At 50.5% G+C, this 26,755-nt stretch overlaps 1 protein-coding gene across 7 annotated transcripts in view; it reads left to right on the forward strand.

The window, feature by feature from the left end:
• The first annotated feature begins 7,592 nt into the window (after positions 1 to 7,592).
• Positions 7,593 to 26,755, forward strand: part of RASAL1 (RAS protein activator like 1) — a 34,862-nt gene continuing 15,699 nt past the window's right edge. For 2 of the 7 annotated variants that reach the window (XR_008993552.1, XM_057491229.1), the window contains exons 1-12: positions 8,033 to 8,401; positions 12,249 to 12,305; positions 14,501 to 14,614; positions 14,761 to 14,822; positions 18,927 to 19,056; positions 21,064 to 21,148; positions 21,233 to 21,364; positions 23,042 to 23,130; positions 23,634 to 23,751; positions 23,896 to 24,049; positions 24,405 to 24,469; positions 24,772 to 24,884. Coding sequence is in view for 6 of the 7 variants with exons in the window: in XM_057491229.1 (XP_057347212.1) it covers positions 8,337 to 8,401; positions 12,249 to 12,305; positions 14,501 to 14,614; positions 14,761 to 14,822; positions 18,927 to 19,056; positions 21,064 to 21,148; positions 21,233 to 21,364; positions 23,042 to 23,130; positions 23,634 to 23,751; positions 23,896 to 24,049; positions 24,405 to 24,469; positions 24,772 to 24,884 (1,184 nt within the window). In the remaining variant the exon portion in view is untranslated. Of the gene's footprint in view, positions 7,711 to 8,032; positions 8,402 to 12,248; positions 12,306 to 14,500; positions 14,615 to 14,760; positions 14,823 to 18,926; positions 19,057 to 21,063; positions 21,149 to 21,232; positions 21,365 to 23,041; positions 23,131 to 23,633; positions 23,752 to 23,895; positions 24,050 to 24,404; positions 24,470 to 24,771; positions 24,885 to 26,755 lie in introns of those variants that run through there. The other 5 variants (XM_036929308.2, XM_036929307.2, XM_036929309.2 and 2 more) reach the window with 5 other exon arrangements.

Raw genomic sequence — 26,755 nt, forward strand, 5'->3', positions numbered from 1 at the left:
AAAGCATATCCATCCCCCCAGAAAGTCCTCCTGACCCTTTGTAATCAACCTTGTCCCCACCTGGCCCTGGCCACCAATCACCCATTCTCTGACCCTGTAGTTTTGCCTTTTCTAGAACATCATAAATGGAATTATATACTTTGCTGTGTAGTCTTTTGAGTCTGGCCTTTCACCCAGCAATGCTCATTTGAGACTCATTCATGCTGATGTGTTTATTGGCCCTTCATTCTTTTTCATTGCTGAGTAGTAGTTGATTGTATACTCTAGTTTTTTTCATTCATTCTTCAGTTGGGTTATTTCTAGCTCTGAGCAATTATTAATATAGCCTGTGTGCACGTGTAGTTTTTTGTATGTGAACATAAAGCTTTCATTTCACTCCTGTAAATATGTGGGAGTAGGATTACTGGGTCATATGGTAAGTGTACATGTAACTGTATAAAACATTGCAGACTGTTTTTCAAAGCGGCTGTACCTGCTTTTTTTTATATTCCCACTAGCAAAGTATGAGAGTTCGAATTGTTCCACATCCTTACCAGAAGTTGGTATTGTCAGGTTTTTTAAAAAGTCATTCTAATAGATGTTGGAGCTGCATGGATTACTTTTTTATTTAGAGATTGTTGTAGATTCACATGCAGTTGTAAGAAATAATAGAGACATCCCATATCCCTTGCACCCAGGGTCCCCCAGTGGTAACATCTTACACAATCTCAGCAAATATCATAACTAGGGATTGGCTATGATACAATCTACAGACTGACTCACATTCCACACTTTTACATGCACTCATTTGTATGACTGCATATATTTAGTTCTATGCAATTTTATCACATGTAGACCTGTGTGACCGTCACACAAGAACCTTCATGTCAAGGATCCCTGGTGCTGTCTTTTCATAACCACAGCCACCCTCTCCCTCCCACCTCCTTACCCACCACCCTCCAGCCTCTCATGGAATCTCCATCTGTATAGTCTTGTCATGTCAAGGATGTTATATAAGTGGAATCCTACAGCATATAACCTTTGAGATGGGCTTTTCTCACTCTGCATAATTTTCTTGCGATCCATCCATCCATCCTGGTAGTCACATGTATCAGTGTCCGTTCTTTTTGATTGCTGAGTAGCAGTCCAAGGTATGGATGGACCACAGTTTGTTTAACTATTCAGGCTGAAGGACATTTGGGTTGTTTCCAATTTTTGGCTATTATGAATGAAGCTACTATGAAGAGTCATGTTCTGGTTTTAGTGGGAACGTAAGTTCTCATTTCTCTGGTATAGATGCCCAAGAATGCAATGGCTGGGTTGCATGGTAAGTAGATGTCTAGCTTTTGAAGGAAATTGCCAAATTCTTTTCCAGAATGGCTGTACGATTTTATATCCCCACCAGCAAAATATGAGTAGTGATGCCATTTTTCTGCATCCTTGCTGGTATCATTACTTTTTGTTTTAGCTACTCTGGTAAGTGTCTCGTGATATCTCATTATGCTTTTGCTTGGCATTTCTCTGCATCTAATGATGATGAACATCTTTTCATGTGCTTATTTGCCATCTGTATATCCTCTTCAGCAAAATATCTGTTCATGTGTGTTACCTATATTTTAATTGGATTGTTTTTTTTAACTGTACACTGTTTTCCCATTCAAGTCTAGATGTTCCAGATAGTTCTCTGTCAGATGTTTTCTCCCAGTCTGTAGCTTGTCTTTTCATCATTTTCACACGTTCTTTTACAAAGCAGAGTCTTAAATTCCAATGAGGTCCAATTTAACACATTTCCTTTATGCATTGTGCTTTTGGTATCAAGACTAGGATGGGATTTGAACTCAGGCTATCTGGGTGGGGATCCACCCTCTTAGCCACAGCACTGTAGACAGAGTGGAGCCTTCTTGGATCTTTCCCTCCTCAGGCCTGTTCCATTACGGGTTGAGTTTGTTCTCCTTGGTTCCTGTCCCCGCTGCAACAAGGAACTGAAAGGCAGAGACACAACAGCAAAGCAGAGCCAAAGTTTTATTTGAATGCACTCTAAGGGAGGAGTGGGCCAGCGTCCAGATAGATGAATGTCCTGAACTTTTAGGGGAGGGCCTATTTATCAAGACCTAGCTGGGACATACTTCTCTGACTGCCCAGGGAAGGTCATTTGGTTGACAGCTCTAGTTACACACCCAGTCCTCTTGGTGCACAGTCTTTCCCCAAAATGCACACAGAAAAACCCATGGCAGGGTCGGGGAGCAAAACTGCAATTTTATTTTAATAAGATTACGAGGAGGTGTGGTTTGGGCAGTTCTTGTTTTGTTTGATTGCACCCGTGCTGGGACCTGCTTGGGATCAGTTTGGCCTGGTCCGGATAGGTGAGAAGTTATCTCCCTGCAAAGCCTTTGTTGTCTTCACGTGGGACCCCCTGGGCAGTTTTTTCTCCATGTACTTTATCTTCCCTTCCCCAACAGTTCCCTCCTTCCCTTCCCACAGGGGGCCATCACCTTGAAGCTGGTATGCATCCTTCCCTTCTGAATTTCTATTCCTTTAGAGGTGGTTTTTTGCAAATGTGTATTGAGCACCTACTATGTGCTGTGTGAGGATACGGCAGTGGATAAAACAAAACCTGACTTCATGGGCCTTACAGACTAATAGGGAGGCCAGATGAATCAAATAACTGTGCAAATATGTCGGTACACTTTGATAGGGTTGGGGGGAGAGGTCTAGAGGACAAGGATGGGGACAGGGAGGCCTCCTAGAGGAAGTGATGGGTGAACCCAAACCTGAAGGCTGAGGAGCGAGTAGAGGAGAGGATGTGTATTCCAAATAGAGGGAACATGTGTGAAGGGCTTGAGGCAGGAGGATGTGGCCCCCTTCCAGAAGAGGACAAAGGTCTGTGGGTTGCTATGCAGAATTCAAAGATGATGGGATGGCTCAGGACTGGCTAGGGGCAAGGAGGGGCCAGACCTATGCTACAAGAGGCCCACGGGAGTTAAGTGACTCTTCCCAGTACACAACGCTGAGCGATGATGGGCCCTGGTGTTTATATAGAGATAACTCAACCCAACCCTGCCTTGGGACTGTCATGGCAGAGAGAAGGTCCCTATACAGTTTGTCTTCAGAAGGCTGGAGCTGTGGCTTTAGCTCTGCAGCCAGCTAATCCACCCCCCAGACCTCAGCATTCCCCTCTGTTAAATGGAGTGTTGCTCGTACTCCTCTTGGGGCTCCCCTGCGGTGTTGCTGAGGCAGAGGTCCCAGACTCCCACCTCTCTCTGTCCTGGTGTTCTGGGGGATGGGCAGGGTGGGACAGCTGAATGACAACAGGATACAACTTCTCAGCTAACCTTGCCCTTGACCTCAAACCCACAGGTCTGGAAATATCCACTCTCCCACCCCCACCTCCAAATCTCACGCTTGGATGGTTTCCTGCTTCCTACTTCTCCATTCCATGGTGGTGGGGGGGAGGGGAGGTGGGGGCAAGGAGGGGTCACGCTGAGTAGGGCAGACGAAGGAGGAAGCAGGGATGCAGACTGACAGACAGACACCTTGTTTTCAGGCCGTGGGAGGAGGGGACTTTTTGCTTCCTCGGCAGTAAGCCTGCAGGAGGGGGTTTTGGAAATCCTGCCCACTCCTCCCACCTCTGCCTCCTGTCCCTCGTGGCTGCCTGCCCAGAATCGTGCCCAGTGATCACAAATGGGGCTTTGTGTTCCCGAGACAAAGAACATGTTCCTCACCCTCCAATCTGGGCTGAGGCTCGTCTGCTTTGCCCTGATCCTGGCCTCAGAGGGGATAGTGCCACTTCCCAGGAGGGGAAGCTGAGGTCTAGAGACAGGTCTGTGGAGCCAGAGGAGGGGTCTGCCTCCTGGTTTGGGGGTGGAGGTGTAGCTGAGCCATGGTGAGTTGGCAATTATTAAGCAGCCATCCTAGGCACCATAGGGAGAAAGGAAGTAAAAAATTATATGATTATCTTAATGAGAGAGGCAGATTCCAGCCCTGGAGGGGAACTGAATTCTATTGAACCCCAAGAGTGTGTTTTCAGTCTTTCTTATGTGCCAAATGGTGTGGGAGGCACGGCATGAATCAGACATTGTCCCTGACATTTAGGAGATAAGAAGAACATGTAAATCACCACCAACAAGGGAACAAGAGACCAAGGTCACCCAACAGAGCCAGTGAGGGGGCTGGTGGGGGGTGGTCATCTCTGCCTTCCTAGCCATCTTCCAGGGCTTCGTGGAAGCCAAGCTGGGAAGCAGGGGCAGCTTTCAGAAACCCGAGGGAACACAAATTATTTTGTGAATATAAAAGCAGCACATGCCACCGTGTCTTAAGAAAGCCTCCAGCTTCAGCTCTACCCTGATGCCTGCTTCATTGTCTACATATCACTGCCAACTTCCTACTGAGAGTAAATTCTTTAGCTGCCAGTTACTTTTGTCTGGTTTCCCTCTCTACCCAGAGCCCCAGGGGAACAGGGCTGGGCCATCTTATCCCCACTGTATCCCTACTGCCTAGTACACAGTAGGCGCTCAATACATATCTGCTGAAGAAAAAGAATATTTTATATACACACACACACTCACACACACATTTTTAGAGCTAAATAGTATTCCATGACATTGATGTTAACATTGTCTGTATTTCATCCACCACCCCTCTTTATCTTTATTCAATTGTATTAGAAGGACTTAAACAAGGAAACAGGTAGAAAAAGGAATGTAAGGGTTTTTCTGATAGAAGGAACTGAGAGGGGAAGGGCCATGTTGGGGTAGGATAGCAGATATGAGTAACATCTTAAGAGTGTTGGATTTGTGAGTGGTGTCTAGAAGGCTATGCAGCTAGGGAATCTCATGCCCAGAGGTGTGTTGTTAAACTGGCTCTCCAAAAAAAGAAAAAAAGTAGCATTTGCTTTTCCATGGTATAAATTCTATCATGGATGATTTCAAGTTCCCAGTGTGGCATTGCTGAACTGAGAGTCCAGCATGGTGAGACACAGGCACTTTCGGCTCTATGAGCCGGCCACCTGCAGGTGCCCAGGCCTGGCCCCACTCTGATGGGAGGAGTCCTCTCCACTCCATGTCTGTGAGCTCTCCCTGGGTGCTGGGCCTGGCATGGCAGATGAAAGGGTCGGAGGCAGGGCTCAGCCAGGCCAGGTAGTGGGGCTCATCAGAGCACAGGATTCTGTGGTGTCTCTAGCACATTTCTCAGCTGGGATGCAAACCCCCAGATTCCCCCAGCTCAGCAACCCAGAGCCACACTGGCTCCTGAGGTGTGGCCGCTCCATACATCCCTGGAATTCAGGGCTGGGCCTGGCACTCCACCCTGACCACATCTTCATGACCCAGCCTCAGAGCTCAGCCACCTAGTGGGCTCAGTGTCAGGCACAGTAATGGGTTCAGGACATCCCACAACGGCCATGACACTTTTTGAGCACTTGCTGTATATGAAGCTGTGCAAAACATCTGACATTTATTTCATCCCCTCCTCACATCCACCCTGAGAGGTGGGCGCTATTATTATCCCCAATTTACAGATGAGGAAACGGAGGTATCAAGAGGGTAGCTCACTTGTCCAAGAACACCCATCTTGTAATTGTAGGTGCCAGGATTCAATCCCAAATTGGCTGGAGGCTAAAACCTCTACTCTTGAATCCTGAGCTCAGCATCTCCTCCCACTTGAGGTTTTATGAAGCACCTACTGTGTGCATCCCATGGGTGCTAGATTATACAGGGAGTTGGCAGCAAGATGATCATGGGTTTGTCTTTAAGGAGTTTAGAGGAAGGGGTAGGGGAGGGGGCTAACCATTTATCGAGGACCTACTGTGTGCCAGTGCCAGTAATGATGTCAGGTACCTTACACTGCTGCCTTGATTAGTTCTTACAACCATCTTGTGACAAAGGTGAACCTCTTCCCAGGTGCCAGCCCAGGCCTGATGCTCATGAGCCTGCCCTCCCCTCTCCTAGTGGGGTGGTCTCTAGCAGGTCACACTCCTTCTCTGGACCACCTTCCTCCTTTGGTCCCTTGACAGGAGCTGCCCTAGGAGACTTCAAACCCTGTGCCAGTTTCAGCTCAAAGCTTCTCAGAACAACAGGAAGTGGCCAGGCCATTCGGAAAGTCTGGGGACTCAGGCACAGCCCCGGGTGAATTGAAGGGTCAGATGCCAGATATTGGACAGGTGACGGGGCTAGCTCCCTGGAGGCTTGGCTGGCACAGTCCATAGCCTTCATAACTCCCCTGGAGGGCCCGAGGGAGGGTATCTGGGAATGGAACTTCCTGCTCAGCTCCGGAAGCAGAGCCAAGATAGCTGGTGGCAGTTTGGCTGGCATCCCAGGTGGCCCCAGAACTAGGTGCCCCCGCCCCTCCAGGTTCTATCAGCAGTCTCTGGGGCTGGGTAGCCTATCTGAGGTCTCTACAGGATTTCCAAAAAAAAAATTCAGCCAAAAACTCCCACCTAGGTGGGGGAAGAGGAGGGCCAGACCCCTGTCTTGAAGTAACACTCACATAGCAAGTACCATTTCCCCTAGGGAGAAACTGGGGTGAATGATAAAAATTATGGGGGGTACTTTACTCTTTGGGGGATACCACTCTTCTGGATCAACTCTCATAAGCTGTGAAGGATATTGCAATACTTCTAATCTTTGCAGCCAGCCCTAGTAGACTCATTTCCCAGATGAGGTAACTGAGGCCCAGTGTTTGGAAGATGCAGGACTCCCCAGACAGTGGCTGACTGGGGAGAGAATTCCAGGAGTCTGAATCCCTCACCAGGCTGGCTGAGGTGCTGGGTGGGAAGTCAAGAAGGGAGCCTGCAAAACAGATTGCTGGGCTGTGCCTGCGGCTGGGGAGGCCCTCCAGTCCCGCCGGTCTGGGCGTTGGCTTCTGCACTCATTGAGCAGGGACCTTCCCATTGGTGTTCAGCCCTGGGCTGACCGAAGTGAGTCAGGCTGGGTGCCAGCGCTTCTAAGAACCTTAGGCAAGTAAACAGCAAACTCAAAGGGAGAAATAATGTGCGCCAGTATCTGCCCTGAAACAAGCCCTTCCCGCCACACTACCTCATTTAAAACTTGAAAAATGCACAGTCCTGGAGCTGTAGGAGCAGAGAAAGGGAGAAGAAAACCTCTGACTGAACCTGTATCTGTTTCCTTCATACCTGATTCTCTCAAAACCCTGTGAACAAGATACTGTTTTATTCCCATTGAAGAGAGAAAACCAGACCAACACACAGAAAGGTTAAGTGACTTACGCAGGACCACACAGCCACTAAGGGATGGAATCAGGATTCAAATCCAGGAAGGCAAACCAATTCCTGACTGTGAGGCCTCCTGGAAATTATTTAATCCCTCTAAACCTCAGTTTCTTTATCCATAAAATGGGGATAATAGTACAATGGTACCAAGCACGTAGAGTTACTGTGAGGACCCAAGATGAGCTAGTCCCTGCAAACGCCTAGAACAGCACCTGGCACACACCTGCTCAAACAACTGTAGATGACTTTTGTCATCGCTGTAGTGTATTTTATCCTCCAGCCTTCCCCCCCGCCACCGCCCGGCCGCGGCTCCCTCCCCCGCAGTGCCAGCCTGTGACGTGGGACCCGCCGCTCGCTTGGTCTGGGTTTAATTGGAAACTAAAAGAGATGGAAGAGGATGTTCGCGGCCCCTCCCTTCACTCTGAACGGACCCCCAGGGAACGTGCGACTCTCTCTAGAGACGCTTCCCGCTGACCGCGGATCCTGCCTGCGGACAGGGCCTGGAGGTCGGACAGAGGAGGCGGCGCCGCTATGGGAGGCAGGGAGGCCGGGGAGCTGTGCCTGCGTTGGAGGGAGGGCAGGCAGGGGACATACTGTATCTTCTGAGCTCAATGTCAACTCATCTGGAGCCAGCGGCCACGCCCATCGTGGCCGTAGGCGGCTCCCCACCTGGCAGCTCCAGCCTCAGCGCCCGGGTCTCGGTGCGCTGGGGCGCGCTTGGCTTGGGTGCCGGCAGAGGGCGCGCGAGGAGGCCCGGGGACGGGAGGGGGACCCCGCGGGAGGCGGGATTGGGGGAGGGCCCTGGGCCGCCCCCTCCCGCCCCCTCCCCGCCCCGCCCGCGCGCCAGGAGCTCCAGTCTAAGAGGCGAGAGCCGGTGATGCCCCCTGCGCGCTCGGCTTGCTGGGCGCCCGGTTCCTACCTGTAGAGTCCCGGGGCGGTGGTGGGGCTGTCCCCGAACACCTGTTCTTCTTCGGAAACCTTCCGCCCAGCTACCCGTGTTTCGGACAGGCGGCGCTGGGACCCGGGACGGGCGCCAAGCTCGCAGCTGGTGACATGTAGACGGCCTCCTCACCCCAAGTCCAGCCTCAGGACCTGGGCGCCCTCCTGCCCGGAAAGTTTAGGGCTGGTAGCCATGGCCAAGAGCAGCTCCCTGAATGTCCGTGTGGTGGAGGGCCGGGCTCTGCCCGCCAAGGACGTGTGAGTACTCCCCAGGAGAACAGGGGGTGAGAGGGATATCGGGCTTGGGGTGGGGCGGGGGTCGCCCATTCCGCTTGCCAGGAAGGGTCCGTGAAGTGGGAGGGGGTTCTTGTCTAAGACCTCCTACCCGGGCAAATCCCTTTTCACGGGGCGAGAGGCCCCATGCCCATCTCCGTCCAGGTGGGAGGGCGCGCCCAGACTGAGCAGATGCCCCCCGGGAACGGAGATGTCTTTGTTCCTGGGATGTACTTCGGCGCTGGGGACTGGAAGGTCGCATGCTGTTGGAGCTGGGGAGGAGCTGAGGGAGTCCCTTCCTTAGTCCAGGCAGGTGTTGGAGGTGGGGTTTCTCCAGACTTCGGTTGGCATCTATCAAGAGAACCCTGGGGAGGAGACCCAGAGGTTTGGGGGACCATAGGAAGTGGTCTGTGTACATCTGGTGTTTAGGTTTGCAGAATGTCACCAGGTGGCCACCAGCCAGGCCTGGGGGAAACTGGGGTCCTCTTAACCCAGAGCCCTGAGCTCCCCAGCCGGTACCTCCCTGTGTGGGCCTACTCTGAATGCTGAACAGCTTGAAGAGCCAATTGCCCACTCCACCTCCCTCCCCAGTCAGGTGTAATGGGGCCAGAGGACCCCTGGTCTCCCCTTAGTACCAGTCTTCAGCTGTGCTCCCCCAGGGCTGAGTTAGCAGCTGCCGAATCAGCAGGATGGTGGGAGTGGCCCCCCCTCCTGCATGCCCTGGAGCCCAGAAGGGGCTCTGAGGTTGTCAGCGCCTGGGGCAGGTGTGGGATCCTTGGCAGGACATTGGCCATGTGACCTTGAACCTGGTCCTCTCTGGGTCTTGGTTTCCCATCTGGGCAATGGGAGCTCTGGGTATGAATGGCCAAGCCCCTTGCAGCTGTGGGGGTGGAGAGCTGTTAGGATTTACCCTGTGGCCAAGGTGAGCCGGAACCTGGATTCTGAGCTTTTGCCCAGGTCAAGGTTGGGTCTTAGCTCTACCCTAACTCCCCAAGCTTTGGGCCCTCAGCGAGGAGAATCTTGCCTTTGATTTCATGAACCTCCCCCAGTCCTCATCAGCTACCCCAAGTAAGGCACCTGAGATAAAAGCAGAGAAGGTGTGTGAATGCAGCATCTGGAAGAGCCCCTACCTCCCTCTCTCTGGGATGCCTTCTCAGAGACCCTGAGAATTAGAGATTCTGGAACTGTCGGGGCACTGAGGCCAGGAGTGGGGGGCACAGTGTCACTCACTGTGCTCTGGTCCCTCCACCAGCCCTGGGTGAGAGCCGCAGGGAGTGATGGTTGGTGCCCTGGACCCGGACATGGCTCTTGGGGTTCCTGCCTCTCCTGAGGAGGGAGTTGAGTCATGCCTGGTTCCTGCGTCTCTTGGCCACCCCTCCTCCCCCAAGTTCACCAGCCAAGGTGAGCTCTGAGGTGGGCCACGCCCCAGAACAAGCAAAGGAGGAATCACTAAGCCCCAGTTGAGGATCAGCCACCCTGCCTCAGTTTCCCTAGCTGTTGGGTCCCTTCTTCAGAGGGGCTCTCCTCAGAGCATGCTGGGTTTCTCTACCCCATGGAGACTATTAGATGTGGTGTGTCCTCTCTGCCTTCTCTTCTTGAAGCCTCACCAGATTTGCTGGGGCTCTGACCTGGCTCTCAGTAGGAGGCATCAGCCAATAGTTTTAGAGTATTACTATTACTAATAATAGCAGCTATAAGTCATCAAGGGCTTACTATGGGCCAGTCCCTGTGCTTAATGTTTCCTATGGTCCTATTAGCATTTCTATTTTACAAATGGGGGAAACTGAGACCCAGAGAGTCAAAGTCACTTGCCCAAGGTGGGATTTGAGCCCTAACTGCTCCCTTGCACAACCAGAGTGGACAGGCTATGGCCAAGTGGCCTGCTTTCCCACACTTGAGTTGGGGCAGGGGCTGTGGAGATGCCAAGGGTCTGGAGAGGTCAAGGATCCTGAGGGGCCACCCCCCCTGCCACCGCTGCCCCCACCTGACAGAAGCCTGATAAGGGCCTTGTGCGTCAGAGCACTGGGGCTGATGTGGGAGCCTGGCTCCCATGAGGGGCCCAGAGGTCAGGCTGGTTGAGGAAGGAGGCGTGTCTCCCTGCCCTTTGCTCATGGGATCCCAGCCAATCTGTCCCCACATCTGCAGCTGGGGAAACTGAGACTGGGAACCTGCTTAAAAGAAGCTCAGGGATAAAGAATCCAGAGAGAAATGAGATAAGAAGCTCAGCCTGCAGAGGGGGTGAAGGATGGGGCTAAATGGGGGAACTAAGCCTGGGGCACTACACAGAAAGGGATTCAGAGGTGGAATCCGGAGAGGAACATGGTGACACAGGACCCACCCAGGCTGAGATGTTCAGAAATGGAAACCAGATGGGGCAACAGAGGCACTAGACACCCAGACAGCAGGGGCTAAGGGAAGGAGCCCAGAGGGGGAAACTGAGGCATGGGGAAGGGCTCAGCCTACAGACAAGGCTCAGGTTGGAGCCCACTCCTGGTGTCAGTGTCCCTTTTCCTAGGAATCCTTGAGGCATTTGTGGATCAGTGACAAAATGAACTGATTAGGGGTGACAGAGAGAGAGGGCTAGGGCTGGGCGTGAGGGAGGGGGCATCTGGGGAAGGGATCATGAGCTGGGTGGAGGTGACACTGGTTAAGAGCATGTGCACCGAGCCCCTGTAGACCCTGGATCAAATCCTGACTCATCCAAGTGGGAGTGGGGGGAGGGAAGATGCAGGTCTGCGCTCAAGGAGCTCAAAGTTCAGAATTTGCCTGAAGCTGGGGGTGGGAGTCAGACATTAAATAGTGAGAGAAATAGGAAGCAAGGTGATTTGAGGGGTCAGAGGTCGATTTTACACAGGACAGTGGTGGTCAGGGACAGCTTCTCTGAGGAAGTGACTTTTGGGCTGAGGTTTGAATGACAGGATGGAGCCAGCCACGACAAGATCAGGGACAGTGTGTCTTAGACAGATGCAATAGAAGTGCAAAGGCCCTGAGCTTGGTGGAAGACAAATGCAGTCTGTGCAATGGGACACGAAGAAATGAGGGCCTTGGTAGATGGCTTGGAATGGCTGGTAACTCTTATTATGAAGGGGGGTTGGAGCTGGCTTTGGTTGGCTGATGGCTTATGGCTACTCAAGGGGAATCAGCACATCTGTCTTGATGGCTGAGTTTTGAAGTCTGGGTGCACTGGTCTGTGCCTGCAGTAAGAGGTTCACCCTGCTGAAGGCTGAGTTTCTCCTTCCCTGGAGAAACTCCCATTGAAATGAAAAGTGGGAGAGGGCAATGCTTACCTGCCAGGGTGGCTTTAAGGCAACTATGGGAGAGCCCTGGGGTCAGCCCAGCCTGCATCCCCTACTTTGCATTATCTCCTTTGGTTTGTCCAACTACCCAAGGAGGGGTGTGGTAATATTCTGCCCCGTTTGAAGAGCGGAGAAACCAGGGCCCACCAAGAGGAGGGGGCTTGCCAGGGTTCCACAGGTAGTGGAGCCAGCGGTGATTCCCCAGCACATGCTCTTGACTGCTGCCTTGGGCTTCTTGGGATCAGGCCTCTGAAGTTTCTTGGCTTCATGCCTCAGTGCTCTGTTTCTCTGGGTGGGTGCCCAGAGAGCCCTGAGTGGGGGGTCAGGCATGCAGTTAAGTGGGCTGTGTGGCCATGACATCACCTGCTGGTTCCCTGTGGTCCTGCCTCTTAGATGGACTTGCTGTGTGACCTTAGGCAAGTATCTTCCCCTCTCTGAACCTCACTTACCCCATCTGTATAATGAAGGTGGCTTGAGACCCCCACCCATGGCTGCCCTCTCTATCCCCCCCTTCCATGAACCTCCTCCTTTCGCAGGTCTGGAAGCAGTGACCCCTACTGCATAGTGAAGGTGGATGATGAGGTGGTGGCCAGGTGAGAAGCAGAGGTTTGGGGCCCAGGGTGTGGGGGTGGAGGGCGGAGCAGTGCAGAATGGGGAGGGGCTCCTTCTACACCTGGGAGTCCAGGCACAAGAATTCACATCGAAAAGACGAGCCAGAGAGGCAGTGCTTTCCCCAAGGATGGACACACAGGCTTGATGGTGGGTGCTTTGTGCCCTGGGGCTGGTCAACTGGGGCTGCCAGCTCCTGTCCCCAGCCAGCCTCACCAACTGGCCAACACCTTCCCCCTGGACCTGACGATGCCCCTGCCAGCGTCCTGGGGCTGACTCAGCGCCTGCCAGCCTGTGCCTGCCAGCCTGTGCCTCCCACAGTGGCCTCCCTGGGGGCGGGCATCTCACGCTTGGCTGGGCTGGCTGGTTCCAGGCCTGCTGGGTGCTGCGGGCACCGGAGTGTGTATGTGTGTGTGTGCATGCACACGGGCTGCCATGTATATACGGTGTACCAGCACCTGCTTACTTGGGCACAAACTCCGGTGTGAATCCATGCGAAGGAGTGAGGAGGTTCAGTGTGTGAGTGTCTTGGGTGGAACGCATTGGGCTGGGCTGAGCTTGGCTCCCACCCCCGCAGGCCTGAGGGGTGTGGGTGGGCGGGCAGCTGAGTCCTCGGTTCCTATGGAGACGGCAGGATTCAGGATGCTGCTGGCGCCGGTTCTGGTCCAGATGGGCTGGGAGCTGGGGGTGGGGAGCCTGCCTGGGGGAGGGTCAGCCTGCGCACCCAGCTGACCTCCTCCATCATTCTCTCTGCTCGTGCTGTGCCCTTGCTACATTCCATGGTACTGCGCCCAGCCTGCAGATTGATTTTCTGCATGACCCCAGACTGCTGTCTCCCCATCTCTGGACTCTGAGGAGCCTCCCAGCTCAGAGCCTGGGGAGGTTGAGGGGACTTCCAGCTGGGAAAAGGCCAGGGTGGGGATGAGGGGGAAGAAGGTCCTTCTGATGGCGGTACCCCAGGCTGGGGTAGAGGGCAGAGGTGCAGTGTGTGTGCACCTGTGGGCCCATTCACACTCTTGGCTGGGAAAGAATGTGGTGAAAGAAGGAGGAAGGGGTAGCAGGTGTGTGCACCAGATTTTGCAGCCATAAATCTGTGTGTGTATTTACTGGTTAAGGTAGGTTCCTTGTTCCCTGCTGGGTAAAAGGAAGTGCATCTGCAGGAGTGTTGGGGTGAAGATGCTCCACATGTGTGCCTGCTTCTGGATTTTTCTTGGCCCCCTAACCCTCTTGGGGTTCCCTCTTCCTTACTGAGTGCTCTGGCACCTGCTGACTTCATGGTCTCCTCGCCTCTCACACTTCTGTCTTTCCCACCCAGCACCTACCGATTCCTCAAAGTCACCAAGCTTATTACTGCCTCAGGGCCTTGGCACATGCTGTTCCAGCCATGTGGAATACTTGTCCTCATCTTCTCTCCCCACTTGGTCTGACTTGCTCCTGCAAGAAGCTTTCCTGACTCTCATATCCCCACCCCCAGACCCAGCCAGGCACCACTGAGCTAACCCCCAACTACAGGACTTCTCTTACTGTGCTCTGAGAGCCCAGAAGAGAACACCTGCTCTCTGAGGTGGGCTCTGTGGAGGTAGGAACCTTGGCACTGCCTCCTCTGATTCCCCAAAACCCACAAGGCTTGGTGTACAGTCGGAGTGAGTGTTTATGAGTGATGGAATAAATAAATAATGAATGGATTGTGTGTGTTGTCAGTTAGCTTGTGTGTGTGTGTGTATCTGCCATGTATCAATGTATATATGTGCATGTGTGTCTGTGGGTCTTTGTGTATATCTATGTTCTGGGCATTTCTTTCATCTGTGTGTCTATGTGACTGTGTCTGTTTTCTCTGTGTGTGTCTGCATGTAGTAACATAGATGTGTATTTCTAGAAATTTCTAGAAGACATGTATGTGTATATGTGTGAATGTGGCCCTTTGTGTCTCTGGCTTTCTTGGTGTATCTGTGAGTGTCCTGTTTCAGTGTGTATCTCTGTGGGAGTGTGTGCATGTTGAGGTCTCTGGGTGTCTGAGTGTCAAGGTTTTTTTCTGTGTGTGTATTTGTATGTATCTCTTTGCCTGGGTTCATGAGTATATGTTTGTGGCTTGTGTGTGTGTGTACGTGTGTGCCTAGGTACCCAGGTGTCTGCCACCTGTGTGGCCCGAGAACCCCCAACCCTGTATCCCTTCCTGCAGGACAGCAACCATCTGGCGGAGCCTGAGCCCTTTCTGGGGGGAGGAGTATACTGTACACCTGCCCCTGGATTTCCACCATCTGGCCTTCTATGTTCTGGACGAGGATACAGTAGGGTGTGTGTGCTGGGGACCCAAGCCTGGGCACCTGAAGGGAGGTGGGATGCCCCAGAGCAAATACCTACCCACCCACCCAGCCCTTGACACCTGCCCCACTACTCCAGTGGCAGGGCCGGGGTCCCTGACTTGGGTCTTTTCTGCAGGCATGATGACATCATTGGCAAGATCTCGTTGAGCAGGGAGGCAATTGCAGCTGACCCCAGAGGTGGGCGAGGGGCACCAGCCCCCAGCAGGGCAGAGTGAGGAGGGGTGGCCATGCCCAGCATGGGCATTTGCAAGGGCATTGCAGGCAACATGTGGAAGCAACATGGGGAGACTTCGGGGAAAATTATTTTGTTGTTTTTTTTGTTTTTAATTTTAATTTAGTTCACTTATTGAACAGTCAATTCATTTACATAGTTCAATATTCAAAAGGTACGATTAGCAGTGAAGTGTCCCTCTGACACCAACTATTCCATTCTCATTCCCATGTCATCAGTTTCTTGTGTGTCCTTCTAGAGCTATTTTAAATACATACAAGCAAGTAACAGTAGTAACAGCAGCAAATACGTATGTAGTGCTTACTATACATTGAATACTTTCTAAGTTCTTCACATGTATCAACTCAGTTATCATAAGTCCCTATGAGGTAGGTACTCTTTTTAGGCCCACTCTATAGGTGAGCAAATTGAGTCACAGGGGTTTAAATGGCTTGCCCAAGAGCACAGAGGTATTAAGTGGGATGGCCAGAATTTGAACCAAGGTTATCTAGCTTCAGAGTCTGTGCTCTTAACACTGCACTATATGTGTTTTGTTCTCTGCTTACAGGAATAGTAGCTTATTATACTCACTGTCCTGTACCTTGTCTTTTAATTCCACCATGTATCTTAGAGCTCTTTCCGTATTGATGCACCAAGGGCTTCCACATTCTTTGATCTCTGCATGACTTCATGACAGTCCATTGTGTGGATGTGCCATTATTTACTTGGCTAGTTCTGTATTGATGGGCACTTGGGTTGTTTACAGTCTTTTCCTAGTTCAAACAATACTGTACTTGTGCAAACATGATTTCACACATATGCAAGTTATATCAGTCTGATAAATTCCTAGAAGTGAATTGGCTGGATCAAAGAATATTCACATTAGCACATTTGGTAGTTATTGTTGAATTACCTTCCATGGGGGAGATAGCAATTTATCCACCACATACCCTTGCCAACAATTACTGAAGTTTTTTTTAAAATTTAACTTTCTTCAAACTTTTCAATCTTGTATCTGATAGGAAAAAATTACTACTTAGTTAAGATTTTCTTGTATTTCTCTATGAGTGAGGTTGAAAACATTTTTACATATTTAAGAGTCACTTTATTTCCTTATTTGTCTATTGTCTATTAGCATTGCATGCACCTACTGGGTTGTCTGGCTTTTCTTCCTGATTTATAAGAACTCTTTACATATTAGAGCAATTACATCTTTGCCATTTTAGCTGCAAATATTTTTGCTTCTTTTGTTACTTATATTTTGACTTTGCTTATCATTTTGCCATGTATAAAATTTGTTTCTTTTTCCATAGTCAACTTAATCTCTTTTTTGTCTCTTGCTTTTCTGTGATAACTAAAAGGCTTTCCCATCTCTAAGAGCAAAAACCTTTTTACATGATTCCTTCTAGCAACAATTTGTTTATTTATTTATTTTTTTTACATTGAAGTTTTTTTATCTATTTTGAATTTATCCAGATACAAAGTATGGAGTAGGGACTGAACTTAATTATTTTTTGTCTAGATTACTACTAATTGTCTCAGCACCATATATTGAATGACCTATTTTTTCATCAGTGAGAATCAGTTGAAAACCTACTATGTGCTAGTCATCGTAATCATTGCTCCTATTTAATGAGGGCTTACTGTGTGCCAGGCAGATGCTTAGTGCTTTACACGTAGTCCTCACAACACCAAGTGAAGTGTGCACTAGAATGATCTCAAAATAACTTCAGTATTCCCCACTCATCCACCTCTAACCATGAACTAAAACCTAACAGTGTTCATAACAAACAGGGAGTAAGAAAGGATTTCCCTGAAAGTAAATGTCAATATCAGATCTATAGTCAACAAGGAGACTAAATCTTTGGGCTAGGGGCAAGGCAGATGTCACTGAACCCAAGAGTTCCCCATTAGACTGAGACCCTTAAAGAGTCCTAGAATAAGCAACTATCATGCCTCTCCAGGGGTTAAGCATCCTCATGTTTCCCACAGAGTGAGATCAAGCAAATAAAACTTCACAATCAAGATTAACACACACACAAGGAAGTGGGCTACCATGAGCAAGAGTCAGTAGAAACAATAACCATGAGTTTAGACCCACACAGATTTTAGATTTTATAATTATGATATACAGAATTTTTTTTAAAGAATAAAATACTGAAATAAATGAAAAATGTAATCACCAGAAAGGGCCAGCAATAACCACAATAATTAAACCAATATAGTACAAAAATAAACAGATTTGGAAAAGAACCAAATCAAACTGTTAGAGATAAAAAGTACAGTTGTTGAACCAGTAAGGATGGCCACCATCCAAAAGACAAACAACAACAAATGCTGGAGAGGTTGTGGAGAAAGGGGAACCCTCCTACACTGCTGGTGGGAATGTAAATTAGTTCAACCATTGTGGAAAGCAGTATGGAGGTTCCTCAAAAAGCTCAAAATAGAAATACCATTTGACCCAGGAAATCCACTTCTAGGAATTTACCCTAAGAATACAGCAGCCCAGTTTGAAAAAGACAGATGCACCCCTATGTTTATCACAGCACTGTTTACAATAGCCAAGAAATGGAAGCAACCTAAATGTCCATCAGTAGATGAATGGATAAAGAAGAGGTGGTACATATACACAATGGAATATTATTCCGCCATAAGAAGAAAACAGATCCTACCATTTGCAACAACATGGATGGAGCTAGAGGGTATTATGCTCAGTGAAATAAGCCAGGCGGAGAAAGACAAGTACCAAATGATTTCACTGATACGTGGAGTATAAGAACAAAGAAAAAACTGAAGGAACGAAACAGCAGCAGAATCACAGAACCCAAGAATGGACTAACAGTTACCAAAGGGAGAGGGACTGGGGAGGATGGGTGGGAAGGGAGGGAGAAGGGAGGGTGGGAAGAAAGGGGGCATTACGATTAGCATGTATAATGTGTGTGGGGGCACAGGGAGGGGTATGCAACACAGAGAAGACAAGTAGTGACTCTACAACATCTTACTACACTGATGGACAGTGACTGTAATGGGGTTTGTAGGGGGAACTTGGTGAAGAGGGGAACCTAGTAAACATAATGTTCCTCATGTAATTGTAGATTAATGATACAAAAAAAAGTACAGTTGTTGAAATAAAAAACTAATTGGCTGAGTTCAATAGCAGATCATTCAGAGCTGAAGTGAGAATTGGTGAACTGGAAAAGAGATCTGAAGAAATTATTTAGAACTTAGCCCAGAGAAAGAAGAAGGAAAATATAAAAGAGAATTCAGAGATGTAGAAAATACCTAAGAACGTCTAACATCCATTTAATTGGAGTCCTAGAAGGAGAGAATAGAAAAAATTGGGGAAAGGAGATGATTAAAAAAAAGAAAGTTGATGACTTGGAATTTTCCAGAATTCAAGGAAGGACATGATTCTGTAAGTATAAGAAGTACAATCTGTTCTAAGCAGGATAAAAAGAAATACTTATCTGGACACATTGTGGTGAAATTGCAGAACATCAAGGACATAGTCCTTAAAATTAGACAGAAAAGATGGACAATTTACACAAGATCAAGTATCAGGCTGAAATGACTTCCCAAAATAACTACAATGGAAGCTAGAAGTCAGTGGAACAGTATCTTCAGTGTTGAGAGAAATGGGAGGGAAAGAGGGAAAGGGTGAAAGAGATTGAGACTGATTTGCCTGATTCGGACAGGGAGAATGGCATGGACAAAGTCTTAGAGATAGGAATGGCCAAGATTGTTTTGAGGGTGAGTTTTTTGGGATTAAATGATCAAGGGCTTCATACACCAGGGTGAAGAGTGTGATAGTGCGTGATTCAGGGCACTGGCCCTAGAACTGTACTGTCTGTTCAAATCCTAGCTCTGTCATTTGCTAGCTCTGGGATCAAGGGCAAAGCTTTTCCCTTTCTGTGCCTCAGGAATTGGGAGTAATTATAGTACCTACATCAGAAGGCTAACATGAGAAGTCCATGGTTTAACACATTTTTAATGTTATCTGAATTTCTAAGTTAACACAATGCCTAGTACACGGTAAGTGCTTAATAAATGTTAGCACCTGTGCCCTCCAGGAATTGATAGCTGGATCAATCTGAACCGTGTGGACCCAGATGCAGAGGTGCAGGGTGAGATCTGCCTGGCTGTGCAGATGCTGAAGGAAGTGCGGGGCCGTTGTCTTCGCTGTCATGTGCTCCAGGCCAGGTATGATGATGATGGGGAGTGGTGTGGGGGGTGGTCTGAGAATGAGCAGGAATCCACTGGGTTGCCCAGCAGCCTTGGCTTTCAGATCACTTCACTACTGGGGCATTTCTGGGCTGAAAACCAGGATTCCCTGTAGGTGAACAGTCCAAACCCACCAGATTGCAAGTTCCTGGGTCAAAGCATAAGCAAAATCCTTATTGGGCCCTCAGTGACCAGCAACCAATGACCAGACACTCAAGATGGCCAGACAGATGAGTGTGATGTTATTCATCAGTTTATAAGTGATAGATACCCAAGTCATACTGGCTTAAGCAGATTGGCTCATTTGAATGACATGTAGCTTCAGGCATGGCTAGATCCAGGTGCTCAAACAATGACATCAGGAATCTGTAGCCACAGATTCCTCAGCTATTTTTTGTGTTAGCTTCATTCTCAGGCAGTCTTTCCCCAGGTAGGGGGACAGAGATGACCCCAGCAACCCCAGGCTGGCATCCTACCAACTTCGCAGCTCCAACTGAAAAAGAACTGTCTCTCACCATTTCCAACCAATGTCCTGGGACTAATCCTTACTGGTTCAGTCTAGGGCACACGCCTGTCTCTGAACCAATTAAATGGACTCTGATGGGTTAGCTCTGAGTCAAAGCCCATTCTTGGAGCAGAGGGAGGGATCCCCCTAAGTCCTGTGGGCTGGGAGTAAGGGAGGGTTAGTCCTGTCCCAAAGAAACATAAGAAGGCAGGCAGGTGCAGGACTAGTAGAACCCACAGATGACCTCCAGATACCCATCTCTCCTGCCTCTTTATCACTCTGTGACCTTTCCCTTCTTTTCCTCACCAGTTCTCCATCATTTAGCTTCCTTAAATACTTCTACCCCTTTCCCCTCTCATCTCCCATTTTGTCTTTCTGCCTTTTTTTCACACCTTATTTCCCTGATCCTCTCTTTTAGGCCAGGTTGGGGAGGATCTCTATTTCTAATTTGCTGTGTGACCTTAAGCCCTTTCTTGCCCTCTCTGTGCCTCTCCCACCACCTCCAAATTTCTGCCCCTAGCTGGGGTTCCCTTGAGTCCAGATGGAGTACCAAGGGCAGAGGACAGGCAAAAGTACTCAGCATGGGAAGGGGCTCCTTGTCTGCTTTGTGTCCATGGTCTCCTCACCAGCCACAGGCTGTGCAGGATCCTTGCAAGCAGGAGAGGGACCGACTGCTGTCGCTTAGCAACTGGGCTGGCTCCTAGGAAACCAAAGAAGGTTTTGGATGCCGAGCAGGGGTGGGAGAAGAGCAACAGGAGGAAGCAAGCAGCCCCTGGGTGTGTGTGTGGGGGGGTGTTCCTGTATTTGGAGGACCTAAGGAAGGAGGGATAGGGGAGGCTGACACTTTTGGGTTGTCATGGCAGCCAGAGGCAGGGGATCTCTACATCATTCCTTCTCTTGGGTCCTAAGCTGGGTGTGGGCATGAGTGTTGAATGAATGAATGAATGAATGAGCTGAATGCTCACCACATGCCAGATGCTATGCCAAGCCCTTTACACAGGTCATTTCATTTTAGTCCTTGCCTTGATATTACTGCCACATTCCAGATGAGGACACTGAGGCTCAGGGAAGTGAAGTGACTTTTCCCAGTGTCATCCAACCAATGAATGGCAGAGCCAGACTTTGACCCTGGCATCCAGTCTCTCACCCAGGGGCTCCAGGGAAACTGAGGCTCCCTTCCCATCTGCACTACACCTTCACCTGCTGGACTTTGTGATGCAGGGCTTGACTGTTCTGTGCCTCAGTTTCCTCATCTGGAAAATAGAGGCATACTCGTGCCTCTCATAGGGGAGCGCTGGTCAACAGGAAGACACTGGGTTTGGACAGGCACGGTGAGGGGTGCCCCTCACTGGGTCCCCACAGTGGGCTCATTGCCTTGGAAACCAGCATTTGAAAGATGACCCTGAAACCCTTTCCAAGGTGCAGCTTGGGTCTTGGTTCTCGAGGGTGCTGTGTCCTCCATTCCTTTCCTCATGTGTCAGCAGAGACCTGGCTCCCCGCGATATCTCCGGCACATCCGACCCATTCGCACGTGTGTTTTGGGGTAGCCAGAGCTTGGAGACGTCGGTGAGCAGTGGGTCAGGCCGGGGAGTGGGGACCTCTGGCAGGGCAGTCCCCATCAGCTCTCTCCCTTACTCCCTCCTCCCCCAGACCATCAAGAAGACCCGATTCCCACACTGGGATGAGGTGCTGGAGCTGTGGGAGCTGCCAGGTGGCCCATCCCCACTGCGGGTGGAGCTCTGGGACTGGGACCTGGTGGGCAAGAACGACTTCCTGGGCATGGTGAGCACCACCTCCTGACACCCTCCTGGCTCCCCACTGCCTCTGAAGGGGAAGGAAGGGGGAGATGGGCTGGGCCCCCTGGAAGCCAGAAGGGTAGATGTGAAGGCTGCCTCAGTGGGTCCCGTGGCCAGGCCTGGGTTATGGAATCTTATTGCCCCACTGTACAGGTGAGGAGACTGAGGCTCTTCAGGGTGGGTCCAGATTCTTATTCTGGAATGAGTGTACCCAGGATGGCATGTGCTGGCCCTGTGCTCAGTGCTTCTCCAGCATAATCTCATTTCCAAACCTCTCACGGCCCCCCTATGAGGCTGGAAGTGTCCCCATTTTACAGATGGGGAAACTGAAGTTCAGAGAGGTTAAGTGGCTTTCCCAAGGTCATATGACTAAGAAATGGCAGAACCAGGATTTGAGTTCAGGTCTCTCTGACTCTAGACTCTAAGTCCCTAACTCCTACTTCTGGAAGCACTGGGCTCAAGGTCCTTCCCTTGGAATCTTAGTTTCCCCATTTGTACAATGGGTGTGATTGTTTCTGCCTCTCGGGAGTAGTGAATGCACAGTCAGGGTAGTGAAGGAGGCACACTCAGGGCTGATAGTTTTCAAAAGGAGGCAACACTATAGCAAATAGAAGGGAGGCTTGGTCATGCACTGCTGGTGGGAATGTAAAATGGTTGCAGCTGCTTTGGAAACCAGCCTGGCAGTTCCTCAGTTAGAGTTACTACGTGACCCAGGCAATTCCACTCCTAAGTATGTACCAACGAGAAATGAAAACAGGCACACACAAAAACTTCTACGTGACTTCCATAACAGCATTGTTCATAATAGCCCAAAGTGGAAGGAACCCAGATGTTTATCAACAGTTGAATGAATAAATAAATGTGGTGGATCCAGACAATGGAATATGATTCAGCCATAAAAAGGAAGGCAGCACCAACACATGGTACATCATGGATAAGCCTTGAAAACGTTAGACTCAGTGAAAGAAACCAGTCCACAAAAATACACATTACATGATTCCATTTATATGAGACACCTGTAATAGGTGACCCTGTAAAGACAGAAAGTGGATTGGTTGCCTGGGGCTGGGGGCTGGGGTGTACCTTAGGGTGCAGGCTTTTGGGAGGGAGTGCTGATAGAAAATGCTCTGAAGTTAGTGGTGATGGTTGCACAACTCTGTGAATATACAAACCATTGAACTATATAACACTTTAAATAGTGCTGTATTTAAAACTATGGGATATAAATTATAACTGCATAAAGTTATTTAAAAAGAGAGAGGTGGGGCTGAGGGCCTTCTGGACTCTCTTTAAGCCTTTCAATAGATGCAATTTGTATCCCTAAACAGAGCTGAAAATACACTCAGTCTGGACATTAGCAGTTGTCTTTAGCAGCTGTGTGACCTTGGGCAAGTCACTCTACCTCTCTGATCCTCCGTTTCCTCAAATATAAATTGTTCCCTGGAGGCCCTCAGGTCCCAGGCAGGAGCTAATAATTTGCAACTAGGGGAGGGAGTGTCCCTGCTATAATCTGGGTGGGATACCTTAGGGGAGAGGAGGTGTGGCCCCTGGTGTGCCCACGTCCCTCCTTGGTTGGGCAGTTTAAGCTTTACTTCCTGGGCTTGGTGGGGCTTGGGCCCTGCAGGGCAGGGCTCGGCTAAGGGTCTGTGTGTCCCCCCTGCAGGTGGAGTTCCCCCCACAGGTCCTGCAGCAGGACCCGCCCAACGGCTGGTTCCGCCTCCTACCCTTTCCCAGAGCTGAGGAGGATTCTGGGTAAATGTGGATGGGCAGGTGGAGGCCCTGCTGGAACCATCTTCAGCTTGTGGGCAGGTCCTCACTGGTGCCCTCTTCAGTACACAGGCTATCACCATGTCACTTTGTTCATTCATTTAACACATGTCGAATGTCTCACAGTGTGTTTACATATGTCTAAATGAGTTCACTTTACACCTCTTCATGTGTGAAGATGTCAGTTCACACTTGATGTGTGTTCAGACTTTGGGTCCTCCATACCTGTCCACATTGTCCATTCTTGCACACTTGCATATACTGGCCTTCACTTGTCCATTCCTGTTTATACCTGTCACTATCTGTTTACACCTGTTTATACAGGCCACATCTGCTCACAACTACCCCACCTACCCACACCTATCCACACCTCTCTTGTTTTGCATATATCCCTGCTGCTTACCTGTGTTCACACCTGCCTACCTTAGCTCTCCACACCTACCCCATATGTACTTATGCTCCTTCACATGTGATCTGACTCTGGTCAGGGGGAACCTGGGTGCTCTGCGGCTGACTGTGCGCCTCACTGAGGACCGTGTCCTGCCCTCCCAGTACTACCAGCCACTCATGAAGCTGCTCATGGAGTCTGTGCTGGGGCCGGCCAAGGTGGGTGCATCAGACAAGCAGTTGCCCTGAAGAGGGGTGGAGTTCTGGGCCTCACCTGCTTTAGGATTCCTAACTGGGCTCTTCTGCTTTGGGGTCCCAAGGCCCTGGGCCACCTCTCCTGCCTCTTCTCTTGTCCTTGCCCAGGAGGATGCTGCTAGCCCCCTGGCTGTGCTGGAGGAGCTGACCTTAGGGGACTGCCGCCAGGACCTGGCCACCAAGCTGGTGAAACTCTTCCTTGGCAAGGGCCGGGCTGGTCCCCTTCTGGACTACCTCACCCAACGTGAGGTGACCCGGACCAGTGAGTTACCCGCACGACTTGCAAGGATGGGTCTACAGAGGGTCTGTGGGGGAAAAATGGGAGGCTTCAGGCAGGGCTCCTGTGAGTGTGTATAGATGGGGTTCCCTATGCTGTGCACCCTAGTCACCTGGGAATGCAGTCCTGGTTTCAGGCTCTGGTTTTGCTGTTCTTGAGCTGTGTGACCTTAGGCAGCTTACTTAACCACTCTGGGTCTCTGTACTGTGAACTGAGTTGATGTTGCAGATCACCTTGATTCCTGAGGCTGGAAGGATCACAACCCCCACCTTGGGTGGTGCGGGGGGTAAGGTGTATCCAGTCCCCCAAATCCCAGCAAACAATTCCTCTGTCCTCCCAGCCAACCCCAATACCCTGTTCCGTTCTAACTCCTTGGCATCCAAGTCGATGGAACAGTTTATGAAGGTGAGCAGGCAAAGGCCGGGTGAGGCCCGACGGCGGCTTCCTCAAGGGGGCGCCCTTCTGTGCTCACTGGCACCCCACAGCTTGGCTGGCCTCCAGCGGCACTGGGTACTGAGTTTGGGTGCTGGTGGCTGGTGCCCGGCCTTGGCCTGAGTGGCTCCCTGGTGCTCCCCACCCCAGCCCTTGGGCATGTCCCGGCCTCGCTCTGAACCTCTCGCAGTGTGCTACCCCCGCCCCCCTGCTCATGGGCAGCACACCCCGGCCTCACCCTCAGCCCCACCCTGTGTGGTGCCCCCTGCCCCCAGCTCGTGGGCATGCCCTACCTGCATGAGGTGCTGAAGCCCGTGATTAATCGCGTCTTCGAGGAAAAGAAGTACATAGAGTTGGACCCATGCAAGATGGACTTGGGCCGCACCAGGTGAGCAAAGCCTGAGAGGTGAACGCCGACCTTCTGACAGCCCCCCTGTCAGCTGGAACCCCATCAGGCTGGGTCTGTGCTGACTGCCATCCCCTCCCCTAGTGCAGCCGCTCAGGAGCTCTGCCTTCCACCGTGAAGCCTCACCCTAGGCTGCATGATGTTGGGGTGGTGGGCGGGCGGGACTCTGTAACAGCTCCTTGGGTTCAAATCTCAGCTCCGCCTCTACCCTAAGGGACTCATGATACCTACCTACGGATTGTTGGGAGAATTAGCTAAATTATACACGCAAAGCCCAGCACTAACTAATACTCCTTAAGTACTAATTATCTTTACTATTGTGGTGGCTGAGGCCCTTGAGGGAGGGGGCCTGGAGCTCTTGATGAAATGAGAGGAAGCAGGGCAGTGACTGGGGTTGTTGCACACCTCTGTGGGCTCCTCCTCTCTTTCCAGAACCTTCCCCCCTCCAGCCAGGGAGGTGGGCTGGTTCCCACCAGGCCGTCAGAGCTGGTTGCTGGGCAGTCCAGCAGGGACGATGGTGAGGACAGGAGAGGCTCTTTCCTTCACTCTGGGCTCTGCCCAGCAAGTGTTGCTCACACGTGACCCCCCCAAGAGGAAAGCACTGGTACCCCTTTTTACAGATCATGATGCCTCAGAGAGGAGTGGTCACCTGCCTAAGGTTACAAAGAAATTGCAAGCTGAGGATCTGAACCCAGGCCCTGAGCAGAAGGGCAGAGTCCATCTGTGAAACTCCACCTGGCAAGGATGGATGGATTCAGTGGGTGCTGTCAGGGAGCAGGGCCTTGGACACCTGGGCAGGGCAGGGTGGCAGGCAGACTCTGGAGTTGGCAGTCTTGAATTCTAGTCTCTGTTCTGTTACCTATTTACAGGGTGACCTCTCTGAGCCTCAGTTTCCTCTGTTAAATGGGAACAATTAGGCTGCTTAATCCATTGGGTTGCTATTGGGATTAAATGATACATGCCATAGACAGTTAGTTCAGGGCTCAGCTCATTAGGTTCAGGACACAGTGGGACTGAGAAGTCCCAGCCTGGCTTCCACAGAGTTCTCAGTCTGTGGGTAGGCAATAGGCAAGACAGATCCTAAACCAGTATGGGAACAAGAAAGAATGGAACAAAATAATTAAAGACAAATAAGTGCTATTCCACCATCTGCTCAACAGAACAATTGTTGAGCACCTACTGTGTGCAGGTCACTGGCTGAATGCTGAGTTCACAGCAGTGAATAAATAGACACAAATCTAGCTTCTAGGAGGAGATAACCAACTAAAGAAGGTCCTTGAAGATGATCAGAGGAATGGAGGAGAACAGAGCAAAGGAGGATCGAGGGAGGTGCCAGGAGCAGGGAGGGGCTTGAGATACTCCATCCAGTGGTCACAGGAACAGCCTTCTAGAGGATGGGACATTTAAGCAAAGATTTGAAGCGGGTGAGGGAGGGAGGCGTGCACAGAGCTGGTGGAAGAGTGCTCCAGGCAGGGGGGAACAGCAGCTGCAAAAGTCCTGAGGTGGAGCATGTGTCTCCCAGGTCCATGCTGAAAATTCACTAAATCAGGGCCTGTGATGATGTGCAATGGGGGAAGAAATGGCCTCTTTGAGGAGGTGACATTGAAGCTGAATGTGGAGGTGTGAAGAGTGTCCGAGGCAGAGGGAACTGCATGTACAAAGCCTTCCCTGTGAGAATGAGCTCAGTGTGTTTTATTTTTTATTTTTTATTTTGGTATCATTAATCTATAATTACATGAAGGACATTATGTTTACTAGGCTCCCCCCTTCACCAAGTCCCCCCCAGATCCCCGTTCACAGTCACTGTCCATCAACATAGTAAGATTGAGCTCAGTGTGTTTAAGCAGCAGCAA

Source organism: Manis pentadactyla, chromosome 14, assembly GCF_030020395.1.
Source record: "Manis pentadactyla isolate mManPen7 chromosome 14, mManPen7.hap1, whole genome shotgun sequence".
Lineage (NCBI taxonomy): Eukaryota > Metazoa > Chordata > Mammalia > Pholidota > Manidae > Manis > Manis pentadactyla.